Source organism: Aedes albopictus, chromosome 2 (genome assembly GCF_035046485.1).
Source record: "Aedes albopictus strain Foshan chromosome 2, AalbF5, whole genome shotgun sequence".
NCBI lineage: Eukaryota > Metazoa > Arthropoda > Insecta > Diptera > Culicidae > Aedes > Aedes albopictus.
This window is the reverse complement of record NC_085137.1, coordinates 333,839,650-333,854,706: the sequence shown is the minus strand read 5'-3', so window position 1 is coordinate 333,854,706 and position 15,057 is coordinate 333,839,650. Positions and strand designations below refer to the sequence as shown.

General features: G+C 39.0%; 1 protein-coding gene across 1 annotated transcript in view; it reads right to left on the bottom strand.

The window, feature by feature from the left end:
* Positions 1–4,043: 4,043 nt before the first annotated feature.
* Positions 4,044–15,057, bottom strand: part of LOC115254188 (cold shock domain-containing protein CG9705) — an 89,509-nt gene continuing 78,495 nt past the window's right edge. Inside the window, exons 2-3 of the mRNA XM_029874766.2 lie at positions 11,183–11,305; positions 4,044–5,187 (exon numbers count right to left, since the gene is read on the bottom strand). Of these exons, the coding sequence (XP_029730626.1) occupies positions 4,995–5,187; positions 11,183–11,305 (316 nt within the window). The 3' untranslated portion in view covers positions 4,044–4,994. The remainder of the gene's footprint in view (positions 5,188–11,182; positions 11,306–15,057) is intronic.

Sequence of the window (15,057 nt, the reverse complement as noted above, 5' to 3'; positions counted from 1 at the left end):
AGAGAATTTGAATCAGCACGGTAGTATGAATATTAGCATGGGAAACAACGATTTGATTGCTATTACGGAAAGTGGGCATTAAGTCAAAAGCTTGAATGATTTGTTCAAATGGATGTTTCTGGTTATGTTCTTCTTCTATTTTGTAACGTTAATCGTGGCTGGTTACAAGCGGCTGGTTTCCTACAAATATAAATGACAAAAATATATGCATATAACACTGACGTGATGGTACGTGGCTTCTAACATACGTAAAAAATGTCCGTACGATTAACGAAGCTTCCTGATTGGTTGACTTGGTGTGTTTATTTCTACATTGATTTTTGTGTTGCGTCTGGGTTTTGAACATTCTCTATCTATCATCGATTTCAGATGTGTTTTTCGTATTTTTGAACTTTTAGACTGGAAAATTGCGGATTCACATCTAGACAAGTATGTGTGGATGAGGTAATAGTTTGTCATCATTATCTACCATAGTTGTGGCTTATTAGGTTTACGATTAACTGGCACGGTTAGACATCAACAGTGGTTTATTGGTGCTGATTGCTTATGAGCTATGGGGTGTTAGATGTTCGACTTGGTCTATTATGGAATACCTGTGTGTTGTGTACGTTACCTGAAATATCTAATACTGAACCGTCGATTTATCTATTATGATACTCTAATGGATTGAACAAAATGTTGGTCTACATATTCGAAAATATGTGTTTTCGATTCTTAATGTATTGTTTGCTCCTTCGTGGATCGACTCTGTGCCAATCGTCTATGATTGATCCGATATCGAAACCGTTTTTATTTCTGTTTTTTATTTCCATACGTTTACTTTTAAAGATATCCAAAACCGTTCTAGGCACACCTTGTGTATCTCTTTCCTTTATTTATCATGTAATGTGATTTAATTATTAATTTCGTTGAAAATTTTATGTTTTTGTAGTTTTTTAGGAAGCAATAATTAACTTATCCAGAATAACAAGTATAACCTGATCAGCAGTAAATCTTGAAAGATTAGTGTCTTCAAATTGGCAAATGAATTTAGTTCGCAGACAGCAAGTATATGTGAATACGTAATGATGAAAATGTGCAAACAATACACAATTGTGGGACTCTGACCTGACCTGACTGTATTAACGACATTTTTACGAGTTTGTCGGAAGTGGGATTCGATCCCAGGCCCTCGGCCCTCGATGTTCTAACCATCACACCAGGTCCGCTCCGCACGGGCCGATTCTTCAACTTCAGCATAATCAACATTCCTCACTTCGGAAACACTGATGATGACAATGACGCATTCTACGCGATCGCTACCCAAAATTACGGCGTCGAGACCATCGTAGGAGATCTAAACGGTCATTTGGGCCAGAAGGAAGAATTCAGGCCGACGATTGGAAAGTTCAGCGCCCACAAGCTTACGATCGGAAGCGGCATATTACTCTTAGATATCGCCGTCTCCGACCATACGTAGCACCCTTTTCCAACATAGCATTTCTTATAGTTATATCTGAAGATCACTACATCAGACAAAATCGTAAATCGATTCTACAACCAGCGCTGCCAGACGAGAGCGTGCTCGATGTGATCTTTTTAGAGAGCTCCTGGAATACAGTAAGAGCAGCTATCAACAATCCAGTCGAGACCACCATTGTGCAAGATCCACGGAACAAATTCGACGAGGAGTGCAGAGCGATTGCGATGGAGGAGAAGAACGTAGCACGGGCGGCAATGCTGCAGCATGGGGCTCTGCAGAACGTGGAACGTTACAAACAGTAGCGGAAACAGCAGACCCGCCTCTTTCGGGAGAAAAAAATACCACCTGGAAGAAGCGCAGTACGAGGAAATAGAACTGCTGTGTCATTCCCAAGAAACACGGAGGCTCTATCAGAAGCTCAATGCATCCCGCAACGGCTTCGTACCACAAGCCGCAATGTGCAAGGTTAAAGATGGGAGCCTCTTTATAAACGAACGTGAAGTGATTGAAAGGTGGAAGCAGCACTTCTATTAGCATCTGAATGGCTGGGAGATTGTAGGCACGAGATATCAAGCAAAGAAGGAAACAACTGCGTTAGTGCAGCAGAGGACGCAACTGATCCAACTCCCGGGTTGAGTGAAGTTAAGGAAGCCATTCATTAGCTCAAAACCAACAAAGAGATTGATAAAGATGCTATTGCAGCTAAACTTATCAAGGTGGGACCAGAAAAGTCTGTCACTTGTCTTCACCGATGATAGTCAGGATCAGGAAAAACGAACAGCTACTGGGGCTGGAGGAGTGAAATGAAGGGGTAATCTGCCCCATTAACAAGAACGGTGACCATTTGGAATGTGAGAACTTCAGAACGATTACCATTTTGAATGCCGATCATCTTCCATTGCCTGTCACCTGAAGCGAATGAATTCATGGAATGTTATCAAGCCGGCTTTTTCGACGGCCGGTCGACAACGGAGTAGATCTTCACCATAAGGAAAATCTTCCAGAAATTCCGCGAATATCAGGTCCCAACGCATCACCTGTTCATCGACATGAATAGCAGGATAAACAGTGAGGACCCTGGTTAAAGTGGAAGGATGTTTGAAGCTCTGAGAATATTTTGCAAACAAGCTTTTGATTCCTGCATTGAGGAATCCAGAACGACGATTTTGAAGCTAAGCGCTGACCAACTGAAGAACGAAAAAGACCTATGGGTTGTTAAAAATTTTTCGTCCCCATTAATGCATGGTACCGATGGCGGCCTGCAGATATCGCTTTTTTCACGCATAGAATATGGTAAAGCAGTCAAGAACTATAATTGTACAAACATGGGAACCAATTACCTGATTACAATTGTTAAAATCATGTTCTGGGTATCATGGTACACGATGATGTTAGCATATTTGTATGTGATCAGGCTTCGAAATAAAAAAATATCGGAGTATGCAATACTATGCCACATACCTGTATGTATTTATGACAAATGTGCTTGATGAACATAATTTAAAAGGTTTTACGTAACGCTGTATCGAAAATCCGGCAATACGAATCAATTATTATTTCATAATTCATTTGTATGCATTTCCAACTAACTAATAACATTATTAGATCTCGTATTTTAGTAGTTAATTTTTAAAACAAATCATGTATGCGCAGGCTTGTCCGCACTGAGCGCATGAAAATTTTGCTCTTTGGATTTACACCATCAAGCACATCACAAATTAGAAATCTTTTCATCTTATCAGATAGAAGGATGTTGAAATATTCTAAATGTCATTTCAAACTGTCAAAAAACTGCACCGCAGCGCCGCACGGGCCGTTCAAAGTGAAATTCACTAGAGTGTTTTCACCCGGGTGAAAATCTCTTTGCGCGCTCCGTGTGGCTCTGCGGTGCGGTTTTTCGACAGTTCGAAATGACATTTACAATATTTCAACATTCTTCTATCTGATAAGATGAAAAGATTTCTAATTTATGATGTGCTTCATGGTGTAAATCCAAAGAGCAGAATTTTCATGCGCTCAGTGCGGACAAGCCTGTGTATGCGATTAGATGAAGTTTTTAGAAGTTTTCATAATTATTGTTTTGTCAATAATGCAGTTGAGCAGAAACTCAACAATTATTACAAATAGCTTACTGAAAAAATACCTAAATGCGTAAAAACTGAAATATTGCTACTACTCGTATAATGGATGTATTGTTACCCAAGTGCAGAGAAACATGACATATTGTTAAGAAGAAGATATGGCGAAGCCATAGTTCGATGAGTGCACAAATCTGAAGAGCTAAATAATAATAATAAAGCTGCGCTGAAAAGTTGATGGATTGGTTACCCGCTGGTGGTGACCAATCGATCAACTTTTCTGCGCGAATCGTCATTTGCTTTTCAAGATTCGTGCTCATGAAAATTTTAAGTGTGGCTTCGTCATACATATCTTCATCTTAAGCTATAACAATAAAAAGGAAAGTTTGTTTAGTACGCCACGACAAATTCAGCAACTTTCTAATTCTTGTTTTTCAAGCTTCTGCCTCTATTCAAAAGATTATTTGTCATTCAACCGATAGCTCCTCTTTTTTGGAAGCGTGACGTACTCAATGAACGACCCTCCAGTGAAAATGTAATCACGTCACCAATGCAATCTCATTCGCTCACGTCCATACTGTTAGCTAATAGATGTGTTTTTTTTTATTGTTGTAGAGTAATCATTTTGTGCAGACTGACTGGTTAGGTCAAATTTAGTTAAAGCGAAAAAGACAACCCTATCCTACTAGTAGAGCCTTCGATTGCAACTTATGCTGTCAATGCTCAATCTGCATTATGGCGCTGGCTTAGTACTTTAAGAACGTGTGAGGTATGCTAATAGCAAGAACTAATCATAATCACTGGAAACATACTTACAAACCTAGAATGTTACTCCAGCTTTACTAAGGTTCTCTGATACATATGCCGGCAGGCAGGGCATTAGATTCGACAGTTGCACATTTTTTTCAATGATTTGCAAAATGAGGATTTGTGTGTAGGTAAATTGTTTTAATAAACAGCAAAAGAAAAGTATTTTATGTATAAAAGTGATCTGTCTTTCTGAAATCGTTATTTTATCTTCCGGAGAGAATAAAAAATATAACGTAGATTCGCTTGATTATTTGAGAAATGGCCAGATTCATAAAAGACTTTAGTCCAACCACTTTGATTTTTTTAGAAGTTTGCAAGTGTCGAATCAACAGAGTGTTGCTCTTTCCTTCAATGTACTTCCAGAATAACATCTATTTCACAAAAATATGTGAATAGAACCCGCGTGAAAATCAAAAACCATAACAAGATAATACGATAGAAAACGAATAAAACCTACTGGAAAATCTAGAAAGCAAAAACAGAACGTCGCGCTTCAAAGTAGCACAGTTTACCGTTTTAGTATAGTTGTTCGGCCGGAGCTCTCACATTCTACAGTAGTGTGTAATCCCCTACGGCGGAAGCTGGAGAAACTGACGATCGCAGCCTGAGACGGATTCGTGCTGCGACCACCGGCGGGCCCAATCCTAGTGCAGCAGTCGGGAGCTTCCGTCCGGGGACTTGCAGGGCGATGCCCGTTCCTCCCACTTGCTGTGCTTCTCCGGGGTCAGATGGGTGATGTGCACGTGGATGGCCTGTACCTTCTCGAACTTGGGCGGGATGGAGCACAATCGGTAGCTAACTTCGTCTCCCGGCAGTGGCACGTACTCGCCCTCGATGCTGCCGATTAATTAGACGGTTTGGGGTGGAAGAGAAAGGAAAAAAAATGGGACTTTGATTAGATGAACGGCGACGTGAGCTGCAGACAGTAATAGAAATTATTTCGGAACGACATGTGCCACAGTGGAATAGGCTAGGCAATGGTTATGAATGATAAACAGATTTCTTGTTTCGCACAGACTGTGATACTAAATTGGTTCGAATGATTGCTAATTTTTGTCTACAAGATCTCACCTGTTGAACAAAGTTTAAAGAGCTCTAGGACAAATGTCATTCCTGGTTAGTGTGTAGAGTAAAGTGGGGCAAAAGTTCGAGTGGGGCAAGAGTTTCTTTTGGAGTTTTTGAGCTCAATTCAAATTATTTCTTTCGGGTGTCAAGGTTGTTCGAAGCCTTTTTGAAAAAGAGTCTTTCACTCCAAAAATTATGAAAATTGATCAATAATTTGAAAAGTTATGACAAAATGTTGGTTTTTGATCAAAAAATTGTAATATGCGATGGTCCTTCCAACGCATGGAATGGAATTGTAATGAAATCGAATTCGATATTTTATTTTGGGGCGTAACTAGGTATATTTTGAAGATACTTTAGCATGTATAACTTTTTGCAAAAAAGATTTGGAAATCATATTTTACACATAGTGGGGCAAAAGTTCGAATTGTGGGGCAAGAGTTCGAGTCATGTAGCAACTTTAGATAAAAACCTAAAATTCTGCAAAATGTATATATTATCTCTAAAAATGATAGAATTAGTGAGAAAATTCGATCAAAGTTGAAAAAAATGTTGTTTCATCTGAATTTGGCGGAAAACTACTAATTTTTGGTGTAGTAAATTTAACCCTGATTTGGGTAAAATCCAGATCGAACTTTAAAGTGTATTTCAGTTCCAACATCAAATATTAATTGGTTTTCGGTATTCAGATTACCAAAGTGTCGAAATAGTGTGCTACGGTTAGTGGAATTCCACAAACACTAGATTCGAACTTTTGCCCCAGTGGTGGGGCAAGAGTTCGAATTAGACACACACATACGAAAAGTGTTGTAACTCAAAATTGAAAAGACATTTGGCGTAACTTTGTTCAGCAAATTTTTAGCTAATCGATGGTAGAATCACCACACGGTATTCATTTATTTTTATCTGCTTCGATTTTTTGAAAAAAGTTGAATTTTCAACTAAGGTCGAACTTTTGCCCCACCTTACTCTATTCTATTCGGAACGATGACGCTTTGTATGTTTATCTGTATTCGCCTAGGATACTATTCGGAAAGCCGGCATAAGTTCAATTTAGTTGAAGCTTTACGGAATTTCTGAAGAAATGCCAAGAGGAACTCCTGAAGGAATCCCTCTTCACAGGGAAATCCCTAAGGAAATCGCTAGATGAATCATAAGTAGAATACATATCTAGAATACACTCAGAGAAACCGTTAGAGGAATACATGGATGAATCATTGGAAAAATCCTGAAAAAATCCCTAGATAACCCTTGAACAAATGTTTGAAGAAGCCCTTACACAGGAAGGGCACGTTCTGTGAAGTACTAAACATTCTAGTAGAAATGTAGTAATGAGCTAAATTTTTGTATGGTGAGAAGATAAATTCTCCGTTTCTGCAATGATATGGTGCGAAAAGCGTGGGTATTATGATTCCTTGCCTAATTTGATGCTGTTTGAGCAAAACTTTCTTTGGTTAACTTAAACAACACAAGTTGCATGAAATTAAGAAAACAAAAACACAGTTACTCAAAGTTTTGCCCAAACAGCATAAAATTAGGCAAGGTAACAAAATACCCACGCTTTTTGAACAATTTTATTGCCGAAACGGCGAATTGACCTTCTCACCTTACAAAAATCAGCTGATTACTTCAATTCTAGTACTTCACCGATTGTGTCCTATTCCTGGAGAAATATGAGATTGATTGATTGATTTGTCTTTATTAAAGAGACTTTCAGCCCTTGGCTGGTTCGTCTCTAGAGAAATATGAGGAGAAATCCGAAGAGGAACTCCTTGAGAAAGCCCTGGATAAATTCTCCAAAGGATTACTGAATGAATATCCGGAAGAATTCTAGGATGATTTTATATTCCGGTGAAGGGGAGATTTAATTCGATCTGTTATTGTTAATTTCTGATCTTTAGATAAATCGCTGGTAAAATCTCTAGAGGGAGCTGGAGAAATACTTGAAGGAAGTTTTGGAAAAAAAATTTTGGAGTAATTCTTCAAGGAATCCTAGTTACAATTCCCGGAGAAATTTCAGGAACAGTCGCTGAAGAAATCCCCGAGGAAATTTCTGGAGGGTTTCACTGACAGAACCCCTGATGGAGCTCCTCAAAGATCATTTTCAAAACAGGCACGTATTTAGTTCAATTTGTTGTAGTAACAGTAATCAGAACATTGTCACCGAAAACCATCCAAAGTAGCGCTGCCATCATCATGTCTTTACAGCGCAATCGGGCCTACTTCTCGTCTCACCTCCGTCACACCCACAGTTAGTCATCATCAGAACACTTGTCACTTCACCTCTCTCAAAATTATCGATGTGTGGCCATAGTGTTTGATTCTGGAACTCGCGAATCACTGATGGCATGGTGTATTAGCTTATTTTATGAAATTCTTTGATATTTCGTGGTCTTTTCCTAGGATTTCCTTCTGAGATTCCTCAGGGATCTCCATCGGAGATAGTTTTAAGGTTACTTCAGAAGTTGCCTCTGGGATCCTTTTTGAGATTACAAAAAGTTCCTACAAAAACTCCTTCCAGAATTTCTTAGTCCTTCTTGGACTTCAAGGTAATTATTCCGGGATTTCTACAGGAATTTCGGGAATCTCGATAGTTTATTTTGAAATATCTTTAGGTTTTTTATACTTCCAGAAGGTATTACTGGAAAATAGACCTGGGAATTCCAGCAATTTCGCCCGGGTTTCCTCCAGGAGTTCTTCAGGAATTCTTTCTGAGATCCTTTCAGGAATCCTACAAGAACTTCTTTCAGTATTCCTCCAAAAACATCCCGAGATTCTTTCAAGACTTCCTTCCGGGATTTTTTCAATTACTTCTTCTGGGATTGCTTCAAGTTTTCTGGAAATTTCTCCTGGGCTTCTATTAGGAATTGCTTCTGGAATTGTTACAGGTACTTCTTCGTGGATTTCTTCTGAGATTCCTTTGGGAACTTTTGCTGGGATTCTTCCGGGAAGTTCTTCTGTATTTTTTTTAAGAAACTATTTCCGAGATTTTTTCAGAAACTCTTTCCAGGATTCATCTAGAAACTCTATTTTGGTTTTCTCCGAAAGTTTGGTTTGGAATTCCTGCAGAACTTTCTGGAATTCTTTCAGATGTTTCTAATGGACATCCTCCAAGTGTTTATTAAAGAGTGTTTTGAATAATTCCTCCAGCAGTTTTTATTTATGGCATTCCTCGTTCCTGGAGGATTTCTTTGAGAAAATGCTCCAGCAAGTTCCTTCTGGTTTTATTCCAACAAGAAGTTCTTGGAGGAGTCTTAGACGGAACCCTTACGAATCTCAAAAGCAAAAAAAAATGGTTTTGTGGGGGCCCGGGGGCCTGGCACCTTCACCCCCCCTAGATCTGCCTTTGCCAACTTCGACACCTTCGATACAAATTTTACCGTTTCCGTTACCCGACCTGCAGCAGCGGAATAAGTAACATTACACACAAAACGCTAGAACACCTCCGGTAGGCGTAGCACTACTAGCCGGTTCACGATACGAGCAACGCGGAACTGAGTCTCAAAACAATTCATTATAAATCTATTCTATTCTAGTGCTTGCACAGCCAGTATTGAAAAGCATCCTGGAAATATCAAAATTTCTTCTGATATTTTCTTGTCAACATTAATATTTGCAGCATATCAGAGATGTGACACAAATATTAAAATGGCCAGGCCCACTGTGCAGACTAATGGGTTGGGAGATAATTCAAAAATTCAAGGCAATCAGGTTATCCACTTACGAATAACATGATTGACAATCGTTTTTGAATTGAATGAAGGAAAAAAAAAACATTTTTTTTATAAATCTTCTCAAACTCAATAAATACATCACTTTCCATCGCACCGAACAAACACTCATTACATGCGGTAGAACTATCCGAATGGTGTAGCCCTTGGTGTAGCCGGTCAAACCGTCAGCAGAATCGCAATTTAAAAAACGTATGCACGCGGCAACGCCTACTGCGCTTCGTCAAGGGAAATTGCTTGAGGAATCTTAACAAAGATTTCTGAAGGAATTCCCTGAAAAAATATGTGCAATTTGTGTAATAATCGTTGATAGGAATTCCAGCAGAAATTTGTAGAGAATTTCAAAGTGGGTTCACCAAAAGAAAGGAGTTTTAATTATAGAACATGGATTTCCGACGAAACTTGTGTAATGCTGGATGGATCGAAATCAAGTGAACAAATAGCGAAGATTAAATCTAAATTTTAGACATCTTTCTCAACCATAGACGGATTGAAGCAGCCTCATGGGACATTAGAAGAGCTCACGTGCAAAAGGGCTCTACCCCATTTGGCATAATGCCGTTTGGCATAATGCCGATTGGCATAAAAGCCATTTGGCATAACGGCCATTTGGCGTAACCAATATTATGCACATTCTTACCAAATGGCCATTATGCCAAATGGCCTTTATGCCAAATGGCATTATTCCAAATGGCGTTATGCCAAATGGCATTATGCCAAATGGGGTAGAGCCGTGCAAAAGTACCATTGCCACACCGTCGCACATGCTTTACCGTGAATCGCATATCTGTCCCATTTGCATAGGAAATCCAGCAAAGATGGGACTGATATGCGATTTACGATAGTGCTGGTCTTGAAGACGATATTGATATCATTATAATTTACCGTCAAGCCGTGGAATAGGCGTTTGACAGATCAGAGAGTGGTTCCACAATCAACACCACCAAGAAATAGGACTTCCTACGGGCTTTTTAATCAGCTGTAGTTCCGTAATTTGCAGACAAAGAAAAAAATCGATCTATCCAGTTGCTCTACACCAGATACCACTAAATCTGCTTTCTGGCCGGGTTACACACTAAGATTCAGACGTTCCAGCTCAGTAATTTTTTCACTGAGTTCAGTATTTTTTCGGTCTTTTTACTGAGTTTTTAACAGCAGATTTATCTCGGTACACTCGGTAATCGTATTTACCGTTCACCAGTAACGATATTTACCGTGCATCAGTAACTTTTGACAGTTTATTAGCTGAGCTCGGTAACTCATTTACAGAATATCCGCAAAAGAAACAACCGAGCGTACCGAGTTGAATCTGCTGTTAAGAACTCAGTAAAAAGATGGGAAAAATACCGAGCTGATCTTAGTGTGTAGGGTTCGTTAGCATATTACGTAACGCTTAGCAGGGATGGGAACACTCACTTTTAAAGATTTACACTCACTTGCCATTTTCTCAGCTCAGAAGCGTGCAATCAAGAAACGATGTATGGACGACTTTTGCATTGTGGTTTTGTCTAAAACTTTGCCGAACAGAGTAGATGTCGCACACGCATACCAAAGTCGTGACAGAGTTGTAAAAGCGACTCTCCACGAGGTGAGTGTGATTTACATTCACCTCGTGGAGAGTTGCCTTCGCAGCTCCCTCACGACTTCGATATGCGTGTGCGACTTCTACTCTATTCGGCAAAGTTTTAGATAAAACCATAGTGCAAAAGTCGTCCATACATCGTTTCTTGATTGCACGCTTCTGAGCTGAGAAAATAGCAAGTGAGTGTAACTCTTTGCAAGTGAGTGTTCCCATCCTTGACGCTTAGATGGGCGGGAGGGGGTCTACCGCTGTGTAACGCTCCATACAAACAATAGGAATTCTTCATACAAAGGGAGAGGGCCCAAAATTGGGACATTTTGCGTTACGTAATGCGAATGAACCCTTAGGGCCGCTCTGGCTTGTAATTAACATTCCGACATGATTCCACTGTGTGTGCACCACCATATCGTCCGTCAGACACGGCAAATCAACTAAACCAATAAGCAAAACTTACTCTGAAATGTGCACAAAAATGTCGTCCCCACCGGACGTGGGTGAGATGAAACCGTGACCTTTGCTTCGGCTAAATGATTTGACTTTTCCTTCCTCGATGGGATTCCTCATGGCACGGTCGGAGCTGTAAAGAAAAAAAAAAGCGAAAAATCGTGTGTGAGCAGCTGATAGGGAGATAGGTAAATATTGCGTGTGTGCAAATAGATTCTGTTTAGACTGTGTTATTTGAATCCAGCATGGAACGCTTTGTTGCTATGCTAGTTAGACAAGAAAGTGAGGCAATATATTCGAAGTGCTGTAAAAAAACTCCAATAAATCAAAATAGAAGAAAAATAATTTATTTTTAAAATACAATGAAAACATTGTAACCATGTACCAACGAACAGAAGTATAGCTACCATTATTTCTGACGATACTTAAGCTTTTGCTTTTCAGTTTTTTTTTATGAAAACGACGCCACTTTTACAATTCAAAATGGTGTTGTTCACGGTGTCTTTTTTGTATAACTTTATAAAAAAAATCCGGCATGTCTCAAAATTGGACAGAAGCAATTTTGGACTTTCCCCTTTCATTTGCGACTATGACCAAAATAAACTGTCGGGGGGTCTAGAGCAACTTTTTTTTTTTTGAAGTTTTTTTCATTCAAATTAACGCTAATTTAGCCAAGAAACAAAAAAAAAATGCAGTGTGAATATCCTTATTAAATTAGGATGTTATATTAGCTATTATAATGACTAAGCCTTCTTAAGGTGGTAGTAGAACGAAGCCACGACGAAATTTCATGAGCACATACCTAGCGAACTGAATGGTCAGTCACGCTGAAAAGTTGATCAATTAGTTTATAAGGTAACACATGATGAATTGGACATTTTTTGAAAATTGATTTTTGAAAATTTTGAACTGGGACTTTGGAACGTCAAAACGCAGTAGGCTGGATAGAGTTTACCAGTGATAGCTAGCATAATTGTTGTTGTTTCGTTGGTTTATATAAACAATCGTCCTATAAATCTGTTGGAAAGCAATTTCTTCGAATCTAACCTGTAATCACGCTGCGTAAAGATGACGCCTCCTAGAACTCACGAGGGAAATCGAAGCAATGTTTGTGTTTTGTGTCTCAAGAAATCAAATTTAAGACAAATATCCGAAAAAACAGTGCTCTTGGTAAAAAATCGGTTTCTGCCGAACATTGACGTAAGAAGCGGGTATTACCCGAAGCAAATTTGCTGTCGTAGCTCTTTTGCTATAAATGAAAATCAAAACGTGGAAGTCCACAAGTACAAAAACGTTCAACGTGTATCTACAAGGAGTGAAATGTTGTATAAATGTGACGTGTGTGTGTGGCTGCTCGTGTGACCTTGACTCAGTTCGGCAGCTATCAGATCAACAACTCTAAGAAATGTGGGAGGCCTTCGGTGTCAGAGAATTCAAAAAAGGTACGAACAGCAAAACTTTGTACCATTTGATATTCCGAACTTTCCAAGGGCAAAAGGCATTCGTGTACTCGAGTTGAGAGGCAGCAAAACCTCCAGCAAATGGTAACAGGCGATTCACGGTCCGGTGATTCAGTAATGCTGCGTATTTGAAGGAGAACCGTGATTTAGATGGATCTATTGTATTAGCAAACATAAGAAGACAACCGTCGCACTGGGTCACGGGTTCTGTACTTACACGCAGTACGAAAGTTTTATCCATGGATGATATGTTTCTAATCAAAAACATATACGATTTGAGTACCAGAAAAACCTTGGACTAAGTAGTGCTCTCCGGGGTATGGATAATGAGGTTCCCTCGAATTTACCCCACCAAATAACAAACGCGAACCAGATGCTTTAAGAGTATCCATCCATTACTCGCATTTCTTTCGATTTGGAGAAAAAGAAGAAGAATCCGCAAGCATGTGCGTCAACGAAACCGGCACTTTATTGTAACGGTGTCAAGGCGTTAATACAGTTTATTCTGAAGGTGCGATCGTTGTCTCTAGCAAACGTATTCTTCAAGATAAGAGCGGATGGTGGTGGAGGATCATTCAAAATCACGTTGTCTATCGTCGAAAAAAATCAAAGAAATGAAAAAAATAGGAAAGGAAACAGTAAATCGAAGTTATCCCAAGAGTGCATGATTCCAAGAACGCTTGGGTTAATCAGAACCAATTACAAAAAATGGGAAGATGATGGTGCCGACGACAAACGAGCAAAGAATTTTTATAATTGTGTTCAATACCCTTTGCTATGTGGGTCACCCGATCAAACAACAGTGATGCTGTGTCCACCTCCCGTGCTCCATATCGTTCTTGGGATAATAAATGCAGTCTATAAGGCGGTTGAGACTGCCGATCCAGCAACTGCCGAGCAGTGGGTAAAAGTCAGTTCTTGTCAACGGCACAGCAAATATGGATTCATTGGCAGACATTGCCACAAACTACTGGACAAACGAACCATGTTGGAATTTGATGGGCCGCTCGGAATGTTCCGATCTGTAAGAATGTATTAGAATTTCTCATACTATATCTGTAACTAATTATATATTTTGTATAGGTACTCGACAGTTTCGCTGCCGTTTTCAAGGCTTGCCTACAAGCAAAACAAAACAAAACTTGAAGTTGGCTACCAAGACTCACTCGAAGAATTTACAGCACACTGGATCGAGGCGAAACTTCCGAACAGTTCCAAGTTCCACATCCTGCGATTCCATGTTCCAGAATTTTGTAATTCCGTTGGATCAGGATTAGGACGATATGGCGAACAGGCTAGTGAGACCGTCCATTTTGATTTTGGTCTAACTTGGGACAAGTTAAAAGTTCCAGAGTCATCAGAGCACTACGACGATCACTTGCTTCGTTCAGTTGTTTTGTATAACAGTAACCATTTGTAAAGACATACACAATTAATTCTTTAACATATCCGTTTGAATTCTAATAACAATAAATATTTTGCGTTATATCATACCTTTTATCTTAGTAGCACTACTCTTCTTTATGTACCAAATCTGTAATTGTTTTGAAAAAGAATAGTGGGCGTTGATACATGTTTAAAGGATTTTTTACAAGAAACAAGACTTTCCAAGACTACGAAGCGTAATGATGCTTGTTAAAAAAGGTATTGACAATAAACCGATTGAATATTATAATTGGCATGTTATAATGAACATTTCGTCATTTATTCGTTCGGATATGGCTTAATAACTTTTTCCACAAACTTCTTATGGTATTTCAGAAGTCTAATTTACCGCGAAATTTTATATGAGAATTCATCAGCGTGTTGATTTGAGGGTATACTGGGTGCCCTCCAGCAGCTTTTCTTCAAAAAAGTCCCATAGAAAATTCTATGTAAACTTTGATCGGCGAAAATACAGTTTCTCAAATCAAGCTGATTTTTAGCACAGTTGATATGGGACCTAAATGAAATTAAAAAAGTAGGTTGTGCAGGTAGTGAGACTTAACATTTTTCATTTAATTGTGTCCCCGTTAATATGCATCATATGACACATTCCATCAAATTTTGACTACACGCTAAGAAATTTGTTACTTTCTGTAGGCAGTTTTCAAAGTTTCGAATATTATTAGAAGGATATAAGTAAATATCTTCATTTTGGTGCAAAAAGAATCAAAATCGATAGCAGGAGCCCGGAAATATCGCTCGATGAAGTTCAAAAACCGCGATGTAGAAGTGCGTGGAATGTGTCATATACAGAAAATTTTTGAAAAAAAATTACTCTAGACCCCCCGACAGTTAATTTCGGTGTTGATCGTAAATGAAAGGAGGAAGTCTCAGCTTAACTGTGTCAAATTTTCAGACATGCCGATTTTTTTGTTTTGAATTTGTTCTACGCAACACACCGTGTGTTATCTATTTTTTTTTTTTACAAAATCAATTACTT